At 41.8% G+C, this 21,485-nt stretch overlaps 2 protein-coding genes across 6 annotated transcripts; both read left to right on the top strand.

Annotated features, from left to right (window-relative positions):
• The first annotated feature begins 4,579 nt into the window (after positions 1–4,579).
• On the top strand, positions 4,580–21,440 carry LOC131888626 (PDZ domain-containing protein 7-like). 5 transcript variants are annotated; one of them, XM_059237528.1, is made up of 10 exons: positions 4,588–4,738; positions 5,003–5,286; positions 6,746–7,080; positions 7,955–8,080; positions 8,931–9,247; positions 13,710–14,175; positions 14,255–14,425; positions 15,573–16,316; positions 20,001–20,229; positions 21,095–21,440. In XM_059237528.1, exons 3-10 carry the CDS (start codon positions 6,799–6,801, stop codon positions 21,232–21,234), a joined length of 2,475 nt encoding a protein of 824 aa, XP_059093511.1. In that variant the 5' UTR covers positions 4,588–4,738; positions 5,003–5,286; positions 6,746–6,798; the 3' UTR covers positions 21,235–21,440. The 5 variants fall into 5 exon arrangements, with proteins under 5 accessions (XP_059093514.1, XP_059093516.1, XP_059093515.1 ...); XM_059237530.1 differs by having other exon boundaries at positions 5,003–5,296; XM_059237531.1 differs by lacking the exon at positions 5,003–5,286 and having other exon boundaries at positions 4,580–4,685.
• On the top strand, positions 17,257–18,760 carry LOC131888633 (uncharacterized). Its single transcript, XM_059237541.1, has 2 exons — positions 17,257–17,461; positions 17,540–18,760. Exons 1-2 carry the CDS (start codon positions 17,396–17,398, stop codon positions 18,527–18,529), a joined length of 1,056 nt encoding a protein of 351 aa, XP_059093524.1. The 5' UTR covers positions 17,257–17,395; the 3' UTR covers positions 18,530–18,760.
• Positions 21,441–21,485: the final 45 nt, after the last annotated feature.

The raw sequence follows: 21,485 nt of genomic DNA, 5'->3' as shown, positions 1-21,485 counted from the left end.
AATCAAACAACTAGTTCCCCTGGGGTTGTCTCTCTAACTGGCTGGTCGGCAAAGGAAGCTTTACTATTATCAATAGGTTCTGTGACATCATTAAGCGGGTTCCCTGTTGTACAAATGTGTCCAGAACCCAAAAGGGAAATTGCAGATTCTGGTCAGAGAGTTTCGTTGGTTGATCTTTGATTGGCTCCTCAGACATCACAATTATGACAAACTCTGGCTTGATAGATGCTACCAGATCAACAATGCCCATGTATTTCCTAAAAATATTAGAGGGAAGGAAAATTGTACAAAGTAGGAGCTTAAGAAAGAAAATAGTTGGACCTCATTGTTTGAACTAGTCTGGATTCACGAGGACTTGGGGGTACTCTCAAAACGCACATTAAGCCTCTATGATCACTAGAATTGACCCTAAATCCTGGGTGCAACAAAGCTCATGGATGCTTTTGAAAACGTACCTTCTCTGAACACTGTACAGTCCCAACTTTTTGGTGTCTTCCAATACACGAGCTCTCTTTTTCCTGTGATGTTCCTTATAAAACATCTTTGGATTTGTTTGACCTTTTGCAAACCTGTTGAACGCATTGGAGCCCAAATGGGTGAAGCATATTCAAGATGTGTCTTGTACAGAATCATGAAACTATCTCTGGTCCTAAATTTTCAGACTAATTCTGCTTTTCACTCCATGAATGAGCTAATTCTAAAATAACATATCAATTTCAGGCAATTTTTTGGCCGTTTTAAAGTTTTGCATCTTTGGACACTTTAGGACTGGGATGGACAAGGGTGTCCAAAAATAAAATGCCTACCCTGCTCGCATTACGACACGTCTCTAATACTCTCAATGTACCTGTTGAAACATCTTTGGTAGTGCTGGGGCGAGTTTGAAATGATCATTTATCAAACAAAAATTACTGGCTGAGATTAATGCGAAAGAGAATGTGTTACCTAACATGACTTCACTAAAGAATTGGCCAAAAGCAAAGTTAGTCACCCTTGGAAAATGATGAATTTTCGAATCTGCCGACCTCCAATAAGTTCAGCTGCAGTTCTGGGGCAAGTCCGGCAAAAGTCGGACTTGAATGAGTCTTTTGATTTTTTGACTGTTTTACAGAGTTGAGTCTGGCAAACTACTCTGGTACGGCAGATGGCTTGAGTCTTTTCAAGAGTCAGGTCAAGAAAAAAAGGCTGGTCTTGCGAACTTCGAAGATACTTCTTTTTGACGAGTCCAGACTTGAGTCCTCTCTAAAAGGCTTGATTCCGGCCAATATCTCCAAACTCAAGTAAAAGACTCAAGCGGCGTACTTGGGCTCAAGTTCAAACTCGCCCCAGCACTACCAAAGATGTTTCAGCAGGTACATCGAAAGTATTAGAGACGTGCCGTAATGCGAGCAGGGTAGGCATTTTATTTTTGGACACCCTTGTCTATCCCAGTCCTAAAGTGTCCAAAGATGCAAAACTTTAAAACGGCCAAAAAAATGCCTGAAATTGATATGTTAATTTAGAATTGGCTCATTCATGGTGTGAAAAGCAAAATTAGTCTGTAAAACCTTTGCCATATACCCTGAAATATTTCTCTTAATCACTAAGCTACAAGGTTTAAAAGACGTGTCCGAGGACACGCAGGAATTGAACCCAAAAAGGTGGTGAATTTTAAAAAAGGGCTCATTCCAAATCTCTTAGTTTGGTCACGGTCAATCATGCTTTGTACGATTTATATCTCTCAGAAAATGTCATATCAAAGCCGCATGAAAAAACAATATGTGTCGAAATAAGGGTTGGTTAAATGCATCATAATGGAATAGTTTCTAGTGCCTAAGTTTGAACTCACAGCATTTCAGAAGAAAGTTTTGCACTCTTTGTCATGCCTGTCAGATTTCTTGCCTGCAATGTTAAACCAGAACTTTATTTGAACGCACTAATTGATATGAATGCCGGAATAATATAACTTGCCACACCGCCAAAACTTGATGGAGGAGTGCTTGACGAAAATGATTCAAAAGTTATTCTTCTTCAAAGTGTGCAAATTATAAAAGTAATAAGATGATGTGATCAATCTAGCAAACTAGATAGCTGCATTGCTTGGCTCTGACGAAAAATGTTGTTGGTGTGTCTAGCTATGGAGGCTAGCCAAATTGTAGCCGTATACCCCGGTTGGGTTTGATCTCATTAGGAAACAGGGCTAAAACGACGAGTTAGGCCTTACCTTGGATCGGCTTTTACCCTCCATCTTGTATAAGAGGTTACTGCTGATCATTTCCAGTCAATATAGTCCAATTTTTACGTGTATTGTTGTTTATAATTCAAGATGATTGACATTGGAATTCCAGGATTGTGTAGTAGTTGGCCCCTTTTTCGCTCTGTAGTTAATAAAACACGGATGATTCACTTTCAGGAGTGCTTGGATGTTTCTGGCAACCACTCACATCAAAAATATTTCGGAACTTTACACGAATTCTTGTCACTTGTAATTTTTATTCGAACAAGTCAAATTTCATGGTTCCTCCATCTTGTATCACCCGTTTACCTCAACTTAACTTTGTCAGCTGAAAAACTTGAACAATAGAAAAACATCCTGGTAGACAGGAATTCCTCAAGCTACAGCTTATAACTGGCCATGTTCCTCTCTATAATTTCGAATGTTTATGGCGAGGGAATTTGCCTGCCTGGGAGAGCGTGACCATGATTTTTTCAATTTCTGGTCGAGAGGTTGAGTTCAATGGTTTCTAAAATTTCCGTCATCCAGTAGGGTCCTTTTGGCGGCGTCAAATGTGTCCAGCGTAACCTATGGTCTAGCACAATTTCGGCTTGCATTAGCGGTTTTCTTCTCAATGTCCCTGTTCAGCTCTGTCGCACATATGAAACGTCAAATGTCTACATTTTTTGCTCGATTTGAAAACAACATATTTTGTCGGACTCTATTAATCAGATTCGGTTCAGACAATTGAAAAACACAAGCAAAATGCCTGGCATTTTTCTTACCTAGGGGTTCATCGGGCATTGTGTCAATCATGGAGGACGAAGTGTTGAAGATGAAAATTCTCCCTTCGATGTTTGTACTCCAAGAACTGAAATTCAAGTTGATTGTAGACATTAATCATTGGCAATTGAAACGATCCAAGACTGATATTCTTTCAAAAAAGAGAGTGGAATATTGTCGTGCTATCACTCTCCATCTGGCGACGAGACCCCTTTGGAATTCAAGGGAAACTTGAAAAAAAATTTGGTTTGGGTGCAAGAACACGGCACTGGTAACGTAATGCTTCATACATCTAATCATTATATTCAAGTTCTGTATTTTTTTAAAGTAATGCATCAGAGTTGTGACTAGATGAACACTGCCTTAAAAACGACACTATGATTTAATGCTCGAAACATCTATGATTTTACCGTCAAATGAGCTTGATATTTTGGGAACTCTTAATTTGCATATGGATGAATTGGCAGTTTCGGAATTGGGATTCCTTTGGGCCACGAGCGAGCTGGTCCGTCAACTTTAAGCTCGGTATTTGACTCGTCATTCGGGTTAATGGGGTCTCCAAGGCACTTAATTCTTATTCTCACGAGACCCACAAACTGCATCTGACATGGAGAACAACCAAAATATAGCCCAGCAGTAACAGATCAGGCAGATCTGATGGGAGCCCTGAAGAAATTGGACCCGAAGAACTTGAAATTCCAGTTTCTTAAGTCTTGGGCCACGTTAAATATAGAGTTTCGTCGTTTGTTCGTGCTTCTTCAGTTAGTCCACGAAGGACTTTGTGTGGGAAATGATAAATCCTCAAAATGGACACAAGAGCTCTTGTTTGGAATAGGGACCGTTCATCAGTTAACCGCATAACTTGCCAACTTACCTTTTGTATCTTAACGTACTCAGCATATTTTCAAGGGCACCAAGTGTTATCACTAGTCCTCTTGCGACTCAAATCTTTGTCCCTTGATTTTTGATGAAATTGAGGATTTGTTGATCCTCTGGATTACCAAAAAACCGACCCATCTCTAGCTGTCTCATGCTTGAGGAAACAAACTTAATATCATATATAGCTTGGCAATATGAGGTCTCATCGTTCCTCGTTTCCCTGAGAACCTGCCAGAAAGAAATCTGACAGTTCGTCTCTCGCTTCACAGAGGCTGCGAACAGACGGCTGTTATACGCTGAGTCAAGTTATTATTCAAATATTTGAAAGAACCCCAGATCGAAAGAACTTTTTTGTTTCTCCGCTTGCCTAGTCATAGTTGTTATTCTCCGGTTAGGGATCACCACTCCTGATCTCATGGAACAACATGATTGTATGACCGATTCCTCGAGACAATCGCCCGAGGGTTCCCAAATCATCTTGAAAGCGTGGTCCGTTTTTTTCCAGTGTTCCACACCTTCTCTCCTCTCTCGATTCGACTGTTTGGGGTGCTTCTCTCTTATTGGATGCCTTCGCCGATTCCTTCATTTCTCGATCGTTCTCCTCTCCCTTCTTCTCCTTCTCCCCTTTCTCCTCTTTCTCCCTCACAAGTTCCAGCGAGAGAGTCGGGTCTTAAATCTAAACGGCGACCAAAAGAAGAGGGCGCATTTCTGGTTTCAGTTGTGGTCCACTCGCTCCAAGCAAAGGATCAACGTTTCCAAGTGCGTGTGAACCTACCTTTTTCGAAGACACAAAAACAAGTCATAGTCCCCTCACTCCATTGTGTCCAAGGTATAGTCTCTATTGCTCGTATTACCACAATTTTCGGGACCCGAAGGCCCATGGTGAGTTGCTACCTTGCCGTGTTGATTATGATAAAAGTTCTAACTCTGGTAGCCAATTTCGGCCAAGCTTGAGCCTTTTGCTTGAGCGTTTGATTCCAAAAAGTTTACAAAATTTTGGAGCCCACGCAACGTTCAGTTTTTCGACATCCTGTAAAAGCCTTTATTTTCCCAAATGGGTGAACTTTTGATCAATCAATGAAGCCGATTTGTGATCGCAAAAATACAGGGGATTGTGTTGTAGACAGCCAATATTGTCTTTTCAAGCTCAATATTGCGCGATAAGTCAAGATGGTGTCCTTGCCTTTCGAAGGCCACAAAACCTTCATTCCATCTCACTCACCAAAGGGGTCTGTGTGAGCAGCTTGAGAGTGAGTACAATGGACACCAACCACTAGTTGAGCTCCTTTCGGCGTTGGAAATCTGGACCAAATTATTTCACGGCTTACTTAAAGGCGGAAGGGTAGAGGCCTTTGGAAAAGGCTGGGTGTTGTCCTCTCGAAAGAGGAAGGCATCATCAATTCATCTTGTCGTCGAAAAGGATCGTTAGGGTAAGTAAAGGTACGTTGTCCATCGAAGTGGAAAATGGTACCAGGAGAAGAAGAACTGGCAGTTGATGATCTTGGCCGAGTTGCGAGTGGATTGCCTTGGAGGCCAGGTTTGGGTGGGGTCTCTGGAAGTGAGTGAAAGGTGGGAAGGAACGTCAGTTTGTGGCGGGAGGAATCTTAGAGTTTTGTTGGAACATTTGATCCATTGAACTCAAGTGCAGAAGGGACAAAAGGTTGAAAAGAGGTTGACATGGATTGATGGAACTTGGGAGCACTTCCCAAGTTGCTCTGCCACTAAGCGTTAGTACCATAGTCTTTCGGATGTTGGAGTGAGAAATTGAAACAGAGACAGCACCCAATGAAGCGAAAGACTTAAAAGCAAAAGGAAGGGCAGAGAGTAACGGAAACACACACTGGCATTTAATACGAACTCCACGGAAAACAATGGTTTCTATTGGGATTTCCAATACACAGGGAATCATTTTTTCATACAATAATGGGAACATGTATTGTGTGTGTTAAATGGAAAATGAAAATATGTACTTTGGGTAACACGGTGGCTCGCAGGGCGGGAGCAGTTGTTTTGTAGAAATTTACAGTCTTACCAATATCCTATGCAAATACTTCGTTTCCGCCGCTCACTGTTGTTCGATGTTGTGTTACAAAAAACTTAAAATGACGCCCAGATCCGTTTGAATGATTTATTGTAATCTTTATTTGTATTCCTAAGATTTCAACAAATGGTTAAATATATTATTGTTTGGACGCTTCATATTCTGGAAAATAACGGTCTTCAGCTCGTCTTGACCCATTGTGTTGAAGCACCCTAATCCATGTTCCGATGTCCAGGCCCCGCCTTCGTTCGATCATTCTTTTCAATGTCCAGAATAAACTATTCATGTCTTCCAAAAAGCTTTCACAAAGGAATTGCAAGACAATAACGGACCAGAGTCTGAATAGGAACCACTAGAGATCAGCGATAGTTCGAGATTCTCATTGGCTGTCTATGATGGTACATATGAACAATCTAATATTCCAGTTTTAGATCAGTTATTGCCTTGCTCCAACGAAGAGATCACGTCACCCGGTTTGTATCCGATGTTAACTAGAAATAACTATCTTCATGTATGTGATTAAAGACATATTATACACGGATGTAAAAAGAGAACCGAGTTTTGAATCCACTTTCGGTAGTAGAAATCAGAACAACCCTAACTTGCAACTCGTCATAAGTTGATACAGGATAACAAAAATTGAAAAGTACTCTGCTAATCTAAAATGTTTGAAATGACAAAAGCATAACTTGTAAAACATAATGGACTCCGTAATTCAAAAAAAACAAAAATCAATAAATAGAAAAAAAGAAGGCGCTTTGGTTGGGTTATGAAAAATTATTACATTTTCTTAATACTCTTTACTTTGTTCGAGAAATATTGCTAAGTTCATTCATTTTCAATTTCAGCACTTCCATTGGTCTTTCAATTCATGTTGCCTGGCTAGTTTTGTCCAGTCAAAATGCTTTCTGGGTCAGGGTCTCCGACGAGTATTTTGGCATTGTGTCAATCAAAAGTCAGTCCCTGTTTGCTGATGGAGGATTACGTTTGGTTGGATCGCGATGGAAGACCCACCAGTCCTCCCTCAATTGGCAAAGATACGCTGGAATCAAAGCTGGTCGCTGGGAATTCTTCGAGAGATTCAAGTAATAGTGACGGTTCTATTCGAAGTAACAAAATCCTAGCCACTCACCCGCGGAGAACGAATAGCTTTCGAAGACACAACACCAATCAAGTCAAACAGGTCAGTCAATGTCACATAACACAACAATCATGTCTGTCCTTCTTGTTAGGGAAAGCGATAGTCATGTCACATCTTTCGTATGTTTGTAGTGTTGGATAGAACATATCAATTAAGATGTCAATCTTTTAATAAGTCATTTACTGTAAGTGAGACAAGTATTGAATATCCATCAAATATTTTAAAACGGCTGAGACGTGAAGCTCTATCAAGCATACTCTTGGAAAGTGCAATCAAAAATTAAAATTATAGCCATTGCATTAAGTGCATGGTGCACTAATTTGTGTCAATCGATTGTGTTCAATGATCCGTTAAGCCTTGCTCATTAAAGCTACTTCCCGAGCGGTTTGCTAACATTCATCCTGACATTGTCTCGCCCTTTTGTTTTGACGACTAGCATTCATTTTGTAACTAAGAGTATTAGGAAAAAACGCTAAGAAACAGTCAATACAATATCTGCTCTTAACCAAAAGCAGTTAACCACCCCAGTTTTGTATTTTTGTAAAAAGAGACATGAAACAATCCAATTGAGGTCCAAAATTGATGCAGAGTGGAAAGCTGGTTAAGAAGCCTCGAAATCGTTCCTTAGGGTCTTTGCTGAGGGTTGAGCGTGGTCTTTACTGAGATGGAGCTGAGCTTTCTGAACTAATTGCCCACCACTAATCAATTTCCAAATGCTTACTGCATTTCCATCAAGCTTTGGCTCACAAGCAATGACGTATTTTCACACTGCAAAGTCAATTGAAGGTCTCAGTATTTCGTGATCCTTCTCGAAGGACTCGTTCCACTTTCAAACGGAGAATCCCAACTTAAATGCGACTTTGGTGAATGGACCAATGATTGGAATCTCAATGCCTACTCATTGTTGATCTTTTAGGTTGACTTTGAACTTTCACCCAATGACAATCTTGGGCTGACCATTCGTGGAGGCAAAGAATATGGCCTTGGGATCTATATCACAGCTGTGGACGAGAACTCAGCTGCTAGTGACCACGGACTTCGGGTAAGTTCTTGAGTTATCACTTGAAATGGCTGAATCAACCTTTTTAGAGTGTACACTACTGCTCACATCTCAGGCATGTGCGTACTTTGCTCACATGTTCTATTGATGTAGGCATGGAATGAGCAACAATCAAAGATAACACTCAGCCAAATTTAAGAGGATCGCTTCGCCCACGGACGTCCTTTTTTCCTCAATACACTTTAGTCGAGTATCCACTGACTGTCCATGCACTATTGACTTTGTTCTATATGCAGTATACTGTTCGTCTTCTCTTTGAAGAGCTTACAAGATCCAATAGGAGATTGTGAAGCCAAGAGGGTCTCTGGAGGTCTTTTTTGTCACAGATCCCTCCCGCGTCGTCTCTCCATTTCAGACATTTTTCGACCTTTTCTGTTCACAAAGTCAAGCGGAATGGTGCGATAATTTTCGTGCATAGACACAAGCTTCGGCCCTTGGGCGTACCACAACTAGCACTCCAGACAGAAACAATTCGTTCATTGTGATCCACTTTCGCATTCCTCAACCAACTCGTTGGAGAATGTCCCCTCAGGGCTGTGGAGTAGCATTAGCAAAGACGCCAGAGGGAATGACATTTAAAGGCACTCTCACACCCACCAAGGCCTTGCTATTCCATATTGTTCCTGGCTAAATTTCATGCCCTCCTCTCGGTGAGCTGGATCTTTAGGAACCCAACATTCAACATTTTTGAGCACTCTTGGTTGTGAGATGGAACTAGTATGTATGTGCCACCTTTAACCTGGAATTAATTACCCGGTCTTCTCTGTACATACACACAGTTTAAAGGAGAGTTGACATTAAATTTCGCTCATTTCTCTACTAACCCCAACAGCCCGGAGATGAGATTCTCGAGGTGAATGGTCGACCTTTCTGCCCACTAACCCACGATAAAGCTGCCAGAATTTTGAAGTTCTCCAAACGACTAACGATGGTGGTTCGTGATGTGGGCAAGATCCCTCATTCTCCTTCTTCAGGGACAAATTCCGTGGAACGATCCTCTAAAGCTAGTAGTTCGGGAGGCAGTGCTTCCACCATAGCCTCCATGTGGAGTCCCAAGGATCCAGAGGCTAAATGGTTGCCCAATGATGAACGCGAGGACATCGACCATTCGGAAAACCTGAACCGAATCGCATCGTTCGTTAAGGAATGGTGAGTGAGCTCTTGTTCAATCTGCACCGGGAGAGTTCCTCTCATTTTGCAGTAAAGTACCCTAAAAGCAAGTGTTGCGCATCCTTTGAGAGGAACCGTGTCAAATTGGCCTTTGAAGTGACAACTCTGTTGGTATAAGATACTCAGTAGACCAACATAGGTCCATTCATATGCAAATTCATAAAAGCCATTATTCGCTTGGAATATCCTCGAAGAATTCAGGGCGGGGTATAACAACCAACATTTTGAATTGGGACCGAGAACCTGTTGTATGCATAACAAGATCCATCTCCAAGCATCCTCAGACATTAGCCATTTGTACAATAGGATGCCATTGTCACTCTAAGGACCTTATCCCTTTTTTGTGGCTATCTTTGGAGGTGAGACTTGTTGTATGAAAATGGTCATCATGATATGTCAACTTGATTGATGGGACCCTGAAGTGTTTCCAACCGCAAACAAACCCAATCTGAAAAAACTAAATTTGTCCCAAAAATAACTCAAATTAGCTACTGCACTTTACTGGCTTTTATGAATGCACTTTATATATTTTCATTTATCGTCACAATTGTTTCTAAACTTGTGGCTGAGGGCTACGAAGTGCTACAGTTGCTTTTAATCTTAGTTGACGGTATTAACATATTTTGTCATTCTTTAAGTCCTTGCAAGAGTGGATTAGCTTATGAGTTGGCGTTGGTTTGGCAAGATTAGTATCTAACAAGAGCAGATCAGTGCTTAGTAGAAACTTGACAGACAGTGTTGGTTCAGAGTGAAACCCACGCTGGTTTTGTTCCGTGTTTTTTGGCATGTGATTTTTCAATTTTGACTAGGAAAACAACGGTTTGTGGAGTAGTTCTTCACAGGAAGAGTAAAATAGCACTTGCTGCACTTGTGTGAGGCAATGGCCTACTTTTGCAGAGCTGGCGGGCAAAGGACAAGACGTCCTATTGTTTGAAGCAGAACAATAGTTCTAAATAGAAGCATGGCGTTTGTCTATTTAAGAAGCCTTGCCTGTAACATACACACGTGCCTATCTTCTTCCTATAGGAAGATTAAAGGACGGACGTCAGCCCAATTCTTTTTGGAATGCCTCCAATCCAATACAAAGAGGGAAATGAAAAACTTAGATGCATCAAAACAATTTCAGGTTCACGAAAATCATTTTCTAGCGCTACTCATTTATCAACAAAGATCAAAAGGCCAAAAGCATATGTTTCAACCCTCAAACCAACCCTGACAAATGCACCAAACATCGTCATCGGCTTTTACCGTATTACAGGCTCAGTTTACGGAAGTACTACTCTATAGTTCCTCAACTAGTAGGAGAAGCTGCATCACATCGATGTTGGCAGTACATTGACATGGACATATAATAGAGAATAATCTGAAGCTTGGAGTGAAGTTCTGGGGATTCCAATAAAGTATTAATGCCAGTGGCAAAAGGCCTGTTTGGACAACCCATGCCGCTAGACTATATAGTCTGGGCTATTACTGTACGTTTTTTTTGCCTGTTTTAGAATTACCATGCCCTGTATTGCGAGTTTCTTTCAACTTTGGACAAAAAAATAGGCACCCGGACGCATATTTCATGCAAAAATATCAATTCCATGCCAAGCCTTTTACTACACGTTTTAATTATTGCATGCTCGTTAAAGTTATGGAACTGAGTCTTTTCGAGCTATACAATACGAGCAAAAACTGCTTGAGACGATCGATGTAATGAGCTTATGATGGTCGGTATAGCCTAATGACCTTACAAATTGAAGGAATCAATCGGTCCTTAATTTCCTGGGCTAATGGTACAACTTAAAATCTTTACTAAATGCCAGAAGCAGAATTTTTTTTCTGCCCTAATCGTAACTGAATTGAGCCTCTAGGGTTTCTAGAGTTCTTGCTGTGTAAGTATTGGATCTCATTATCGCCAATCTTGAATGAATGACCACACTTGGTTACTTGCTTAACAAAAATGTCCTTCTGTTGGTTATCGCCATTTAAACATAGGGATATTTTCGTAGATAACATAGTTGATTCACCATTAATTTGGAGGAAACTGGATCTAAAGACTTACTTGTACGTACAGCGAGTTATCAACACCTCATAGTTCTATCTATGAATGGTATCAGCGCCCATTGAGAGAGAAAATCCTTCTGATTCCGGAAAAGGCTTAACCTTTTTTGCGTTTGCCTCTGAGAACCTTTATACTGTACTGTAGATGAGGGTTACGCGATCGTCTGCTCTCTTGCGTGAAAGGGAAAGTTCTAGGTGTTAGCCAACACCATTGCCGCCCAAAGATAAATAATGAATGCTGGACACTTTCAATTAAACTCGAAAAATGAGTTCCCTTTCAAGGGTAATATAATTGGAAACAGTCATCATAATTCTCATTCCTAAGGGAATCATGCTAGGAATTTGGAAGTGGAGCAAGCATTCTGCAGCCAAGGGTCCAAAGCTATAAGGAATGCTGCTGTTCCATTGTTCCTTTTCGGGAAAGAGGACGACTACCAGCTTAAAAGGAGTTGGACTAGTACGTATATGATTAAAACCTCACCTGCTATCCTGAACCTATTCACATATGGAAGAAATACCTTCGTTGCGTACCATTTCTTTCCATATAAAAGCCTGAAGTGTGTGAGCTCTTCCATTCTTAGGGACGTGGAGCAGTAGTAGTTTTATATAGAAGAAAAGAGGAAAGCAAACCTCTCAGTAATTACCATGTAGGAACTTCATCAAGATGGAATAGTGCTCGTATATGCCATAAGAGTTGAAGGTTGATATAAATCAAAAAAACGAACAGTATTGAAGTTGCGGGAACTTTCATGCCTCTTCGAGTTTGTTCCAATCCGAAGATTTTTTATGACAATTAATCCCTCAAATAGAGGCAAACTTTATGTACCTTTCAAGACTTCAAATTCCTGATTCCTTCCCTCAGACCTTTCGGGATTACTGTCATCCCACCGTCTTTACAAATGTATGCTAGGTCCAATTCGTATTACGTTGACTGAGCTATAATCTATTGAGAGCACTCGATTGTATTGGACTGATCCTCTCACTTGATCCATATCGACCAATGAACTGCATGTTCACGAAAGTTCTAATCTAATAAGATATACTGTTCTCGTACGCTATCTTTGATGACTAGAGACGGCAACTTTAGAAATTGAGCTAACCAGACGAAAAAAGTCGAATACAATCAGTAAATCAGACAATGCAAGATGAATAGTATTAGCAAATTTGACGTATAAAATCGAAAATCAGACGAAAAATGCTTGAGATATAAGATTGGGACAAAAAAAAGTTATTCTTCGATTGAACATTCGTTATGTGTTAATACAGAGAGACCTTTAACTGGAGGAGTGGACATCAGCGGAGCTAGCCCGATTTTACTTTTTGTCACAGCTCTTTGACGGATGCATAAATGAAGACAAGCAGGAAGGTACTACTGTCATTTGAGGCCAAACAACACACCTTTTTCTTATTAGACTGATAGTTACCTATTCCTAAATCTCTAGACTTTTTACTAAAAAAATTAGAAACTTTCGACATTTTCATTTAAAGTAAAATAGTGCAAAATTGTACCAGAAAAGCAATATGTTTTTCTTTTAAATCGCTTTTCGTACGTACCCAATGGTAGCATCTTTTGTAAATTTTTAGGAGGTGAAATATTGTTATCACAAAGTGGCCTAGCTTGGCCAATGGCCATGTCCAATCCTGCTGTTACAAGTATCCTTGGTCAATATCATGTTTTATTACGCCGTGTTAGGATTTCAGCGTTTTAATGGCTAATTAAATATGGAATGGATTTTGGGTAAGGGAATATAGATGTGATGTGAGCACAAGATATTACAAATGCAAAAGATAAAAAAATCTTTAGTTTATTTTACGGAATTATAACTGTTAACGATAATATAAGCACCAATAGTGCTACTCGCAAATTAAAGATATTCATACGATTCATTAATGTTGGATAATATTACTTTTTTGGAGGGGGGGGATATCTTTTTGGAGGTGTAGTATTTCCGTTAAAAGCTCTGATTAAACGGAGAACAAAAAAGATATTAAATTTGTAACAATACACTTTTCTCGAAAAGCAAAACAAAATTCGACAAAAGACCAATGATCTAATTCGTCTAAGGTTTCTGTCCCTATTGACGACTATTGAAAAGAGGAACAACCGACTGCGTCTCGTTATCAAATAATTGATCAAAGATCAAAATAGATATAAAAAAGAAACTACTTCCCGCACTTCAAGTGGATAAGACCTTCAGATCCGGCAGAAAGCAGACAAAACATATTTCAGTTCCATAAACATAATTAAGGAAACATTTGGAACCATAGAGTTAACAATCTAGGAGAAATTGAGACCAGGTTTCCAAAAATCGGTTTCAATCACAATCGAGCACTTAGATTTTGAACACCATCGTACCACCATCCCATTTGATTTCGTTCCATTATGTTATTGCAGTAAGAGCACTTTGAACTCCGCCACCGAAATGACCCCATTGGATTCTGACTTTGAAGCGGTTGGTACCAATGGGCATACTCCATCCTCGTCCTCAGCTTCAGTATTTCAATCACAAAGGTTTCGCCCTCTCAACTCTCAAGCAACTATGGAAACAACGCTGAGCTCATCGCGGCCCAGGAAAAGTTCACTGACCATTGCTTCGTCGCCTCGATCGGATTTCTGTGGCCAAGCCACCCGATCCATGCCTCGACGACGAAGCATTCGACGACGTTCCAACGAAAATAATCAATGTGCTTTGCCAGTGGAAAGTCCAGAATTAGCCATGGTCTTGGAAAAGGCCCAAGTGCTCTTGAATCGCAATGAATTCTCCGCCTTGAGTTTGCTCTTGGATGAATATCGAACGTGCGGCATTGGGATCGAGGAGTTCGCCTCTGGCTTGTCGCAAATCATTGCTGATGGAGAAAAAGTAAGTGGCCATTGTTTTCCCCCATTAAGCGTGTCATTAGTTTGTTCTGACGTGGGCGACCTCTGATCTTTTTTGACAGTCCTCGTTTTTCACGGAGATCCGGGAGATTGTGCGTCTCCAGGATTTGGTTCGATTCGATCACATCGTTTACCAACAGAACAATCCCCGAAGATTTGACTACTCGCCCAATTTTGACTCTGAGAATGACGACGAGGCCGCCGCTATCGAGGATATGGCCCATCACATGATGGTAAGGGAACAACTACTACTAGATTGTCGTACGTGTCCGGGAAAATCTCATCATTTCATGTCCACGAAAATCGGGCTCAAAGACTTTCATCCTGCCTTGAAATTCACGGCTGAGATGAAAGCAAATTCAAAACAGTTATGACCATCTGTCATATGCCAAGACTAGCTGTGTATCTTGCTGGAGAAAGAGTGGAAGAAGTTGATCCCTTTTGAAAAGCAGAAGTTTCTTGCCTCAATTTCCATACGATGAATTTTCCTCTCTCTTTCCTACTTTGCAAACTTTTTTCGCGGTCCGTTCCGCTTTTCTTTTGGATGATGCTCTTTTATGGAACAAACAGGTACAAAGATATGCATTAGAAAAATCATGGACATCGAGTCTAATAATCTAATCTTTGTCTTCTCTCTGAAGAATTCGAATTTCCTAATGGTACTCTTGTTTCTCAATTATGTCGAAAAACAAGTTCCAACATAATGACGCTTTTCAAAGGGTTTGTGAGATGAAAAAAGCAATGAAATGAGAAAAAAATCAAGCTTCCTTCATAATGAGGCAACGAGAAAGCAAACAATGTAATCGGACGCGCTCAGATTAGGTTGCAGATTGAAATGGCTGCTCTGATTGGTGAAAGTTAATAGTCTCCTTCAGAGCTCGCCCTTTATCTTGATTGAAGTGATTGGGATTTGGCTGGCTTCTGTGATGCTGCCAAAGACCTTGAACTACTTTACACGCGGCTTGCTTCTTTTTTGTTCCAACGATGGACCAACCAACAAATTGGATCCTCGTTTAAGGGCCCACTCAAGTATTTCATTTTTGATTGAAGCACTGAAGCACACTCTTCTCTTTCATTACTGAAGCCGTTGATGATTTTTCGGAGTTATAACGATTTCTGGAACTCGGTCCAAGGAAACGCGACGGCAAAGAATGTCCTCAGACATTGCAACTTTATTGAGCATTGCCTACGTTCTTTCGAGAGGGTGTGTAATTCAAAATTTGAAAGAACCTCTCAAAGAAGCTAATTGAACCACCCGTTCTTTAAGTCCCTGGCGGCTAACTTTTCGGTGGTGGTTCTCTTCCTTTCCTGAGTCCCTTCTAAGCATTAAGTGGACTCCAAGTTTCATTCTGAAAAATTCACTCCCAGCTCCTTTTTCAGCGATCACTTCCGGCCTCCTCTGGAAGTTATAATAATGGAGAAGACGATGGTGTTCCCATTCCCCAGGCCTACCATGGACCCATCAGATCCATGGGAAGGTCACTCCCGATTGAGAGAAATGGAACTCGCCGCCTGTCGACGAATGGAGTGGACCACGCCAATGGTCTAATGAATCCAGCCAAGAATGCAATGAATGCAATGCCTTCAGTCAAGAAACAGGAGTTCTACGACCTTCCTCAAGTTCCCTTTTCCTTTCGTGACTTGCACATTGACGATCCTTTCCTCATGAGAGAGTCCTCTCCGCCCATGGTTCAGTTCATGGGAAGGCCGTCAGAGGAGGGTCCACTTGTTGGCCAGCAGAACCCCAACAAGCCGCAGCAACATCTTATGGGTCCGGTGACCACCATGTGCTCAAGCAGAACGAGAGACCAAGTGGAATATATGAGCCGAAACTTTGGCGACAACAGACCAGGAGGAGGGGAAGGTGGGGGAAATGTAGGAACTGGAGGAACTGGAAGATGTGCTCCATTAGTTTTGGATGAGAATGGACGACCTCTCATTGGGAACAGGCTTGCTTATGGCTACGAAAGAAACGTGTTGAACGATGACCCAAACCAAGACGAGCTGAGGAACAATGATGACGGAGACGTGGATAATGACGACGACAACGGAGAAGAACTAGGCAAGGCTATCGACCTACTTCGAAATACACCGCAAGTGGCCTTACCCTTCAGAGAGAGCACTGTGAGTACTCAATTAAACTTGGTCAATATTTGGGCACTCGCTCTATCACATTTGCTTTCCTCTCTGTCCAATGCCAGTCAGTCAAGCGTTTACACCATGTGTGTCTTGGACCATTCAATGTTTGGGACGTAGACACAGTGAATTATTTTGGCCAGAGACATGATGGCAAACACGAGAAATTTTACATTGATGAAGCCTGTTTGGCTAAGTTCGCCGTTCTTGGTTTAGCGTAAACTAAGTGCATGGGTGAGCAAAGTTAAGAAAAAATCAGAATGTTTAGTGTTTACCATTTATTTGAAGGACCTGTTTTCATCTCCAATTTCAAGATGAACGCTTGACTTGTCAAATTCAGCGTTGCGGCGAAGGGGAATTTAATCCTCAACAATCAGCATGTCGCTGTTAGGCATACCGCTATGTCCAATAGTGATGAAATTTTAAATATGGTTACCCTCCTTAAAAGATAACGTTAATGCCTTGCTTGATGTTGATTTTTTTGTGGCCACTTCTGAATGCAATCTATGAACTGTGAATGTGAAGTGGTACCTCCATATCAAACGTTAATTGACTTGCACATTCATTAGCCATTTCTACTAGAAATAACTGGCATAATGGCATTTCACCGTGTTTCAGTTACGCAAAATAACGGCAGTAATTTCAGTGTGTGTGCCAAACTTTGAGCCAATAATGGAAATTGGTTTCAGTATCAATGTCGACCATTGTTTACTTTCCTCTAGATCATTTTATGTGTGTGCGATCAAGCACTAGCCAATTTAGATTGGCCATTCAGGACAGATAGAAAAGAATCAGACACTGACAATGGCACTTTTGATCGAGCTTAATCGTTACTCAGAGGCCAGGAGTCAGGATGTCCCCTCCAGTTCCAATTGAGCTTCCGATGGGAAATCAGGTTTGGAGAGCATCGCAGTTGTGCACTAGAAAAGAGTGAGACAGAGAAAAAAAGGAGAGCGAACGAGGTCGTCTTGAAGTGACAACAAAACGAAGTCAATTCCCCCCTTGGGTCGAAGGAAGTTCCTTGTCGCCAGAGCGGATTTCAGATCGAAGGCCAAAAGAGAAAAGTCATGAAATTGAGGATCTATCGAACACTTTGGGGATTGGTCGATCAAACGGATGGTAACAAGGCCAAGGTACAGAACACGTCACTGGGTCTTCTTTTTCTCCTTGCTTCCTTCTCATTCTCAGTAATGGCCTCATTAATTTTCAAGTCCCCACATCATCACTTGGAAACGGCTTTGCCTGCTTTAAAGTCTCTGGGCTATGATGGAGTCGAGGCACCCTTGAAGTTCATCCTCTACTTTGGGAAGGACAAATTCAAAGACCTCTTGCGTCAACATGAGCTCAAGGTCATCATTATGGTATTCACGGACGGACCCAATGCCCCGGGCGAAGGAATTCTCTTTGGAGGACCCTATGAAGGCTTCACTCGTCCCAGTCAACCAGGAGACACCAACAAAGAGGATTTGATCGAAACTCACTTCAAGGTGTTTCATGAGCAAGTGCAAATGGCCCAGGAGTTCCAGCCCACCCTTATCAACTCTCATTCTCTGAAGGATTACTTTACCGAAGAAATGGCCGAGCAATTCTTTTCGAAGGCCTTAGCTTGGCAAATTGAGATGGGATACACGGTTCACCACGAAACCCACCGGAAGAGGTTCCTGCATTCCCCTTGGCTGAGCCGGCAATTTGTGCCCAAACACTCTAATCTCACCATGGTGGCGGATTTATCGCATTGGATCAATGTGGCGGAAACAAGCGCCGACGATCTGGACCTGACCCAAGTGATTGAGGACTTTGCTCCCCGGTTCCGTCATGTTCATTGCCGTGTCGGTTACGATCATGGACCCCAGGTACCGGATCCCCGCGCCCCAGAATGGATTTCGTACATGGAAGGTCACGAGCGTTGGTGGGATTACATCTGGGAAGCTATGCGCCAACAGGGGATCGAGGAGGTGACCATGACCCCAGAGCATGGACCGCCCAATTATCAAATTTGTCACCCGTATACTCAAGAGCCGATGGGTTCAATTTGGGACATCAATCATTGGGTTGCCCTCAGGCGTCAGGTTCGATTTGCTGAGCTCTATGGACTGGAAAATACCTCAGATCTAGTGCCCAGTGAAACTCAAGGACTACATCCACCAACAGTTCCTGGTCAATCCGTTTTGAAGGAGCTTTCTAGAGTTGGTTTCAAGTAACTCGTGTGGCAGGGGCTCTCCCTTTACGATGCTAGTTGGTTGGCTTCCGACGAATTAACAAAGCTCCTCCAAACTTGTTCACAATATGTCATGAGCCACAATGTGTTCTTTGCAAATGCAAATGGGAGCAAGCGTTGGAGCATGTCTTGATTGTGTTGGCGAATTCGAAAATCTTTTCCTTAAGGTGTATGAAATATCAAACAGGAAATGGTCGTCTTCTTCTTTCTCCGACTGTTTGAGGTTCCTTGTCTCTGCTTTTCCTCGATTGTGCCTTTTGCTCCAGAGTAAGCAGTTCCATACCAGGCAGAAATCGTCACACTAGAAAAGTTAAAACATCTTTTGTTTTCAAGAGTTCCACACAACCTGTGTCAGTCCTTCCTTACAAAATATCCTTCTTATTAGGGGGCAATTTTAAACAAATTTACAATCCCTAGATATTTCTCTTATCAAAGGTGAAAATATTTGAAGGGTGGTCTACAGAAGGAATCTCAAGAAGGTTTTACGCACATAGCTTCTGAGAACAAACGAGTCTGAAGATTATCTGGGGAAACGTATAAAATCATACCGAACACACCGCGTATGTTTGTAAGCCTAAATCCTCCTTCAACACAATACAGCTTTGAACTAGGCTTTCATGGCTGAGCTGTGCGCAGCACTTGGTTTAAGGAGCGGCCTCAGGCCACAGTGCCTCCTCGAAGGTTCTTTCTTCGTCCTTTCTCCCCCCGACCTTCCTTCCATCCTTCCATCCAGCGTACTTTTCAGTTCGCAAACACACAGACACGCACACACTCCAACCAGAGATAAGCCTTGCCACAGAGGACTCATGAACCAGACAGGCCCCTCAGGTCGTTCCCTTCCATGAGGGGACAGGAATGATCTTCCCTCTTGAGAAGGTTCACGCGTGCATAGTCGACTTTTCCGTTCGATATCCTATTAGTGGCGAGTTCCCACTAAGGCACTGTCAGAGCCTCGATTGCCCTGCATGTGCCCAATGCAAACTTTGCCTGAATATGTTGGATTGTGTCAATCCGTGGCCTTGACTCAAGGTGACTTGATTCAAACTAGAACTTCGATTCGGGCTTGACATGAAGTGGACGCTCTTATTTTGTTCGCTCAGATGTGTTGGCCCTTCTTAAAGAAGGCTTTGAAATTTGGTAGAATAAGGTTGTAGAAAATTCCGTTGCTAGCAATTTACTCATGGCGATAAAGCCAATCCTCGAATTGAATTGGTTTATATAAGAAGGTGATTGTGTTCGTGAAATCGGATTTCTCCGAATGGAAGCGATAAAACGATTTCCCCTGTTATACACATGATGTCACATTCCCCTCATGTTTCTCCATATAAAGGTACTTAACGTAATAACGACCCTTTTTCCTTTCCCTCACCTTCCCCTGATGCATTTTTGGCTGTTTTAAAAAACATTGTCTCCCCCTGTTGCGGCTCGAACCTCAATGACCGTTTGTTCCACAGCTGATCCCAGTGTTCCCCAGGGACCAATATGCGAGCGTGGATGGGCGGGCCTATTCCGTAAGAATACCCAAGGATTGGCCAAACCTGGGCATGGCCATCGAGGGCGGGAGTAATACGCAACAACCTCTACCCCGAATCATTGCCATTCAGCCCAATGGTGCGGCATTCAACGTTCAAGGCCTCCGAGTTGGTCAGCTCATCCGCGAAGTTGATGGCATTCTTCTGGCAGGTATGCTACCAACTCTGGGATTCCCCGTACTATTATGCATTGCAGTCCTCGAACCTCTCATGTAACTCTAGAATGTTAAAAGAATTGCCTGCAAAAACTACCTACTTGGAAAACTGGCTGAGGGCAATAAAGATAAGGGCACCACCCAACGAAACATAGTTACTATTTCAGGCTTTTGAATTTACTGTAATAAGTTGTATGGGCGGGCGTTGATGCTTTATGCGTAAATGATTAATCAGCGATCTGATTCCAGATTCTGCTTTTTTGAATCAATCATCCAAATTGTCTTAAGATTCTGAAGTCTTAAGACCAAAATGACTTAAGATTTGGCATATGTTTATTATTCTGCGCCCCTCAAAGACAACTGTGCTGACACCTTTAAACATTTTGGCTGTTTATATTGTTTCAACTATTAAATTCGGAAAGAGTACGATTTTAATCATCCAAATTGTCTTAAGATTCTGAAGTCTTAAGACCAAAATGACTTAAGATTTGGCATATGTTTATTATTTTGCGCCCCTCAAAGACAACTGTGCTGACACCTTTAAACATTTTGGCTGTTTATATTGTTTCAACTATTAAATTCGGAAAGAGTACGATTTTATTTTCAATGAATTCCACTGGAATTAGAAGATGAAACGAAAACTGTACCAATTTCTATTCACTACTAGGGTAAAAAGGGAGAAAATTATTATCTGTTCATTTCACTTGTATCTTGTACATCTCCTTGTTTCATACTGTACGAGGGTAGTACTTTTAGTTAAAACTCTCCGACGTGACCTCGCATGAATGTTATGAAATCTTCAGAAAATGACTAAGGTCGTGCATACTTTCATTTAGTCTCGTCTTTTTTCTCTCTTTGTAGGTCTTCCGCACGAAAAGGCTGCCAAAATCATAGCAGAGCGCTTTGCCAATAAAAATCGACGACATTTAGTCCTTGTGGTCAGGGATCAGAAACGCACTCCTGCCGAGAAACGTCGAGGTTTCATGCCTCCCCAACACTAGAAGGCAGCATGGAATGGCGAGCCTTTAGTGATACTAGATATCCCCTCGGGACCTTGAGCTCCAATCCCAAATGGCTCTCAACTACCGACGCTTTCGAAGACCACTATTAATCAATCAAACGAATGATCTGTGATATGCTTCTTTCGAATTGAATTGTGCCACATTGAGCTCACACATGTTCATTAAAAAAAGGTGGTTTCATAACATGTAGTGAGTGGACTTGCATTCTACTCTACCCATCTAACGTAGGT

This window comes from Tigriopus californicus, chromosome 10 (assembly GCF_007210705.1).
Source record: "Tigriopus californicus strain San Diego chromosome 10, Tcal_SD_v2.1, whole genome shotgun sequence".
In the NCBI taxonomy this organism is placed as follows: Eukaryota; Metazoa; Arthropoda; class Copepoda; order Harpacticoida; family Harpacticidae; genus Tigriopus; species Tigriopus californicus.
Note: the sequence above shows the minus strand (reverse complement) of the source record. Positions and strands in the feature narration are given on the sequence as shown.

Coding starts and splice junctions, on each gene's coding strand:
- LOC131888626 (XM_059237531.1), top strand. CDS start 6,799: ATGCTTTCTGGGTCAGGGTCTCCGACGAGTATTTTGGCATTGTGTCAA. Junction 7,081..7,954: donor ACACCAATCAAGTCAAACAG/GTCAGTCAATGT, acceptor TTGATCTTTTAG/GTTGACTTTGAACTTTCACC. Junction 14,176..14,254: donor TCATTGCTGATGGAGAAAAA/GTAAGTGGCCAT, acceptor CTTTTTTGACAG/TCCTCGTTTTTCACGGAGAT.
- LOC131888633 (XM_059237541.1), top strand. CDS start 17,396: ATGAAATTGAGGATCTATCGAACACTTTGGGGATTGGTCGATCAAACG. Junction 17,462..17,539: donor CGGATGGTAACAAGGCCAAG/GTACAGAACACG, acceptor TTAATTTTCAAG/TCCCCACATCATCACTTGGA.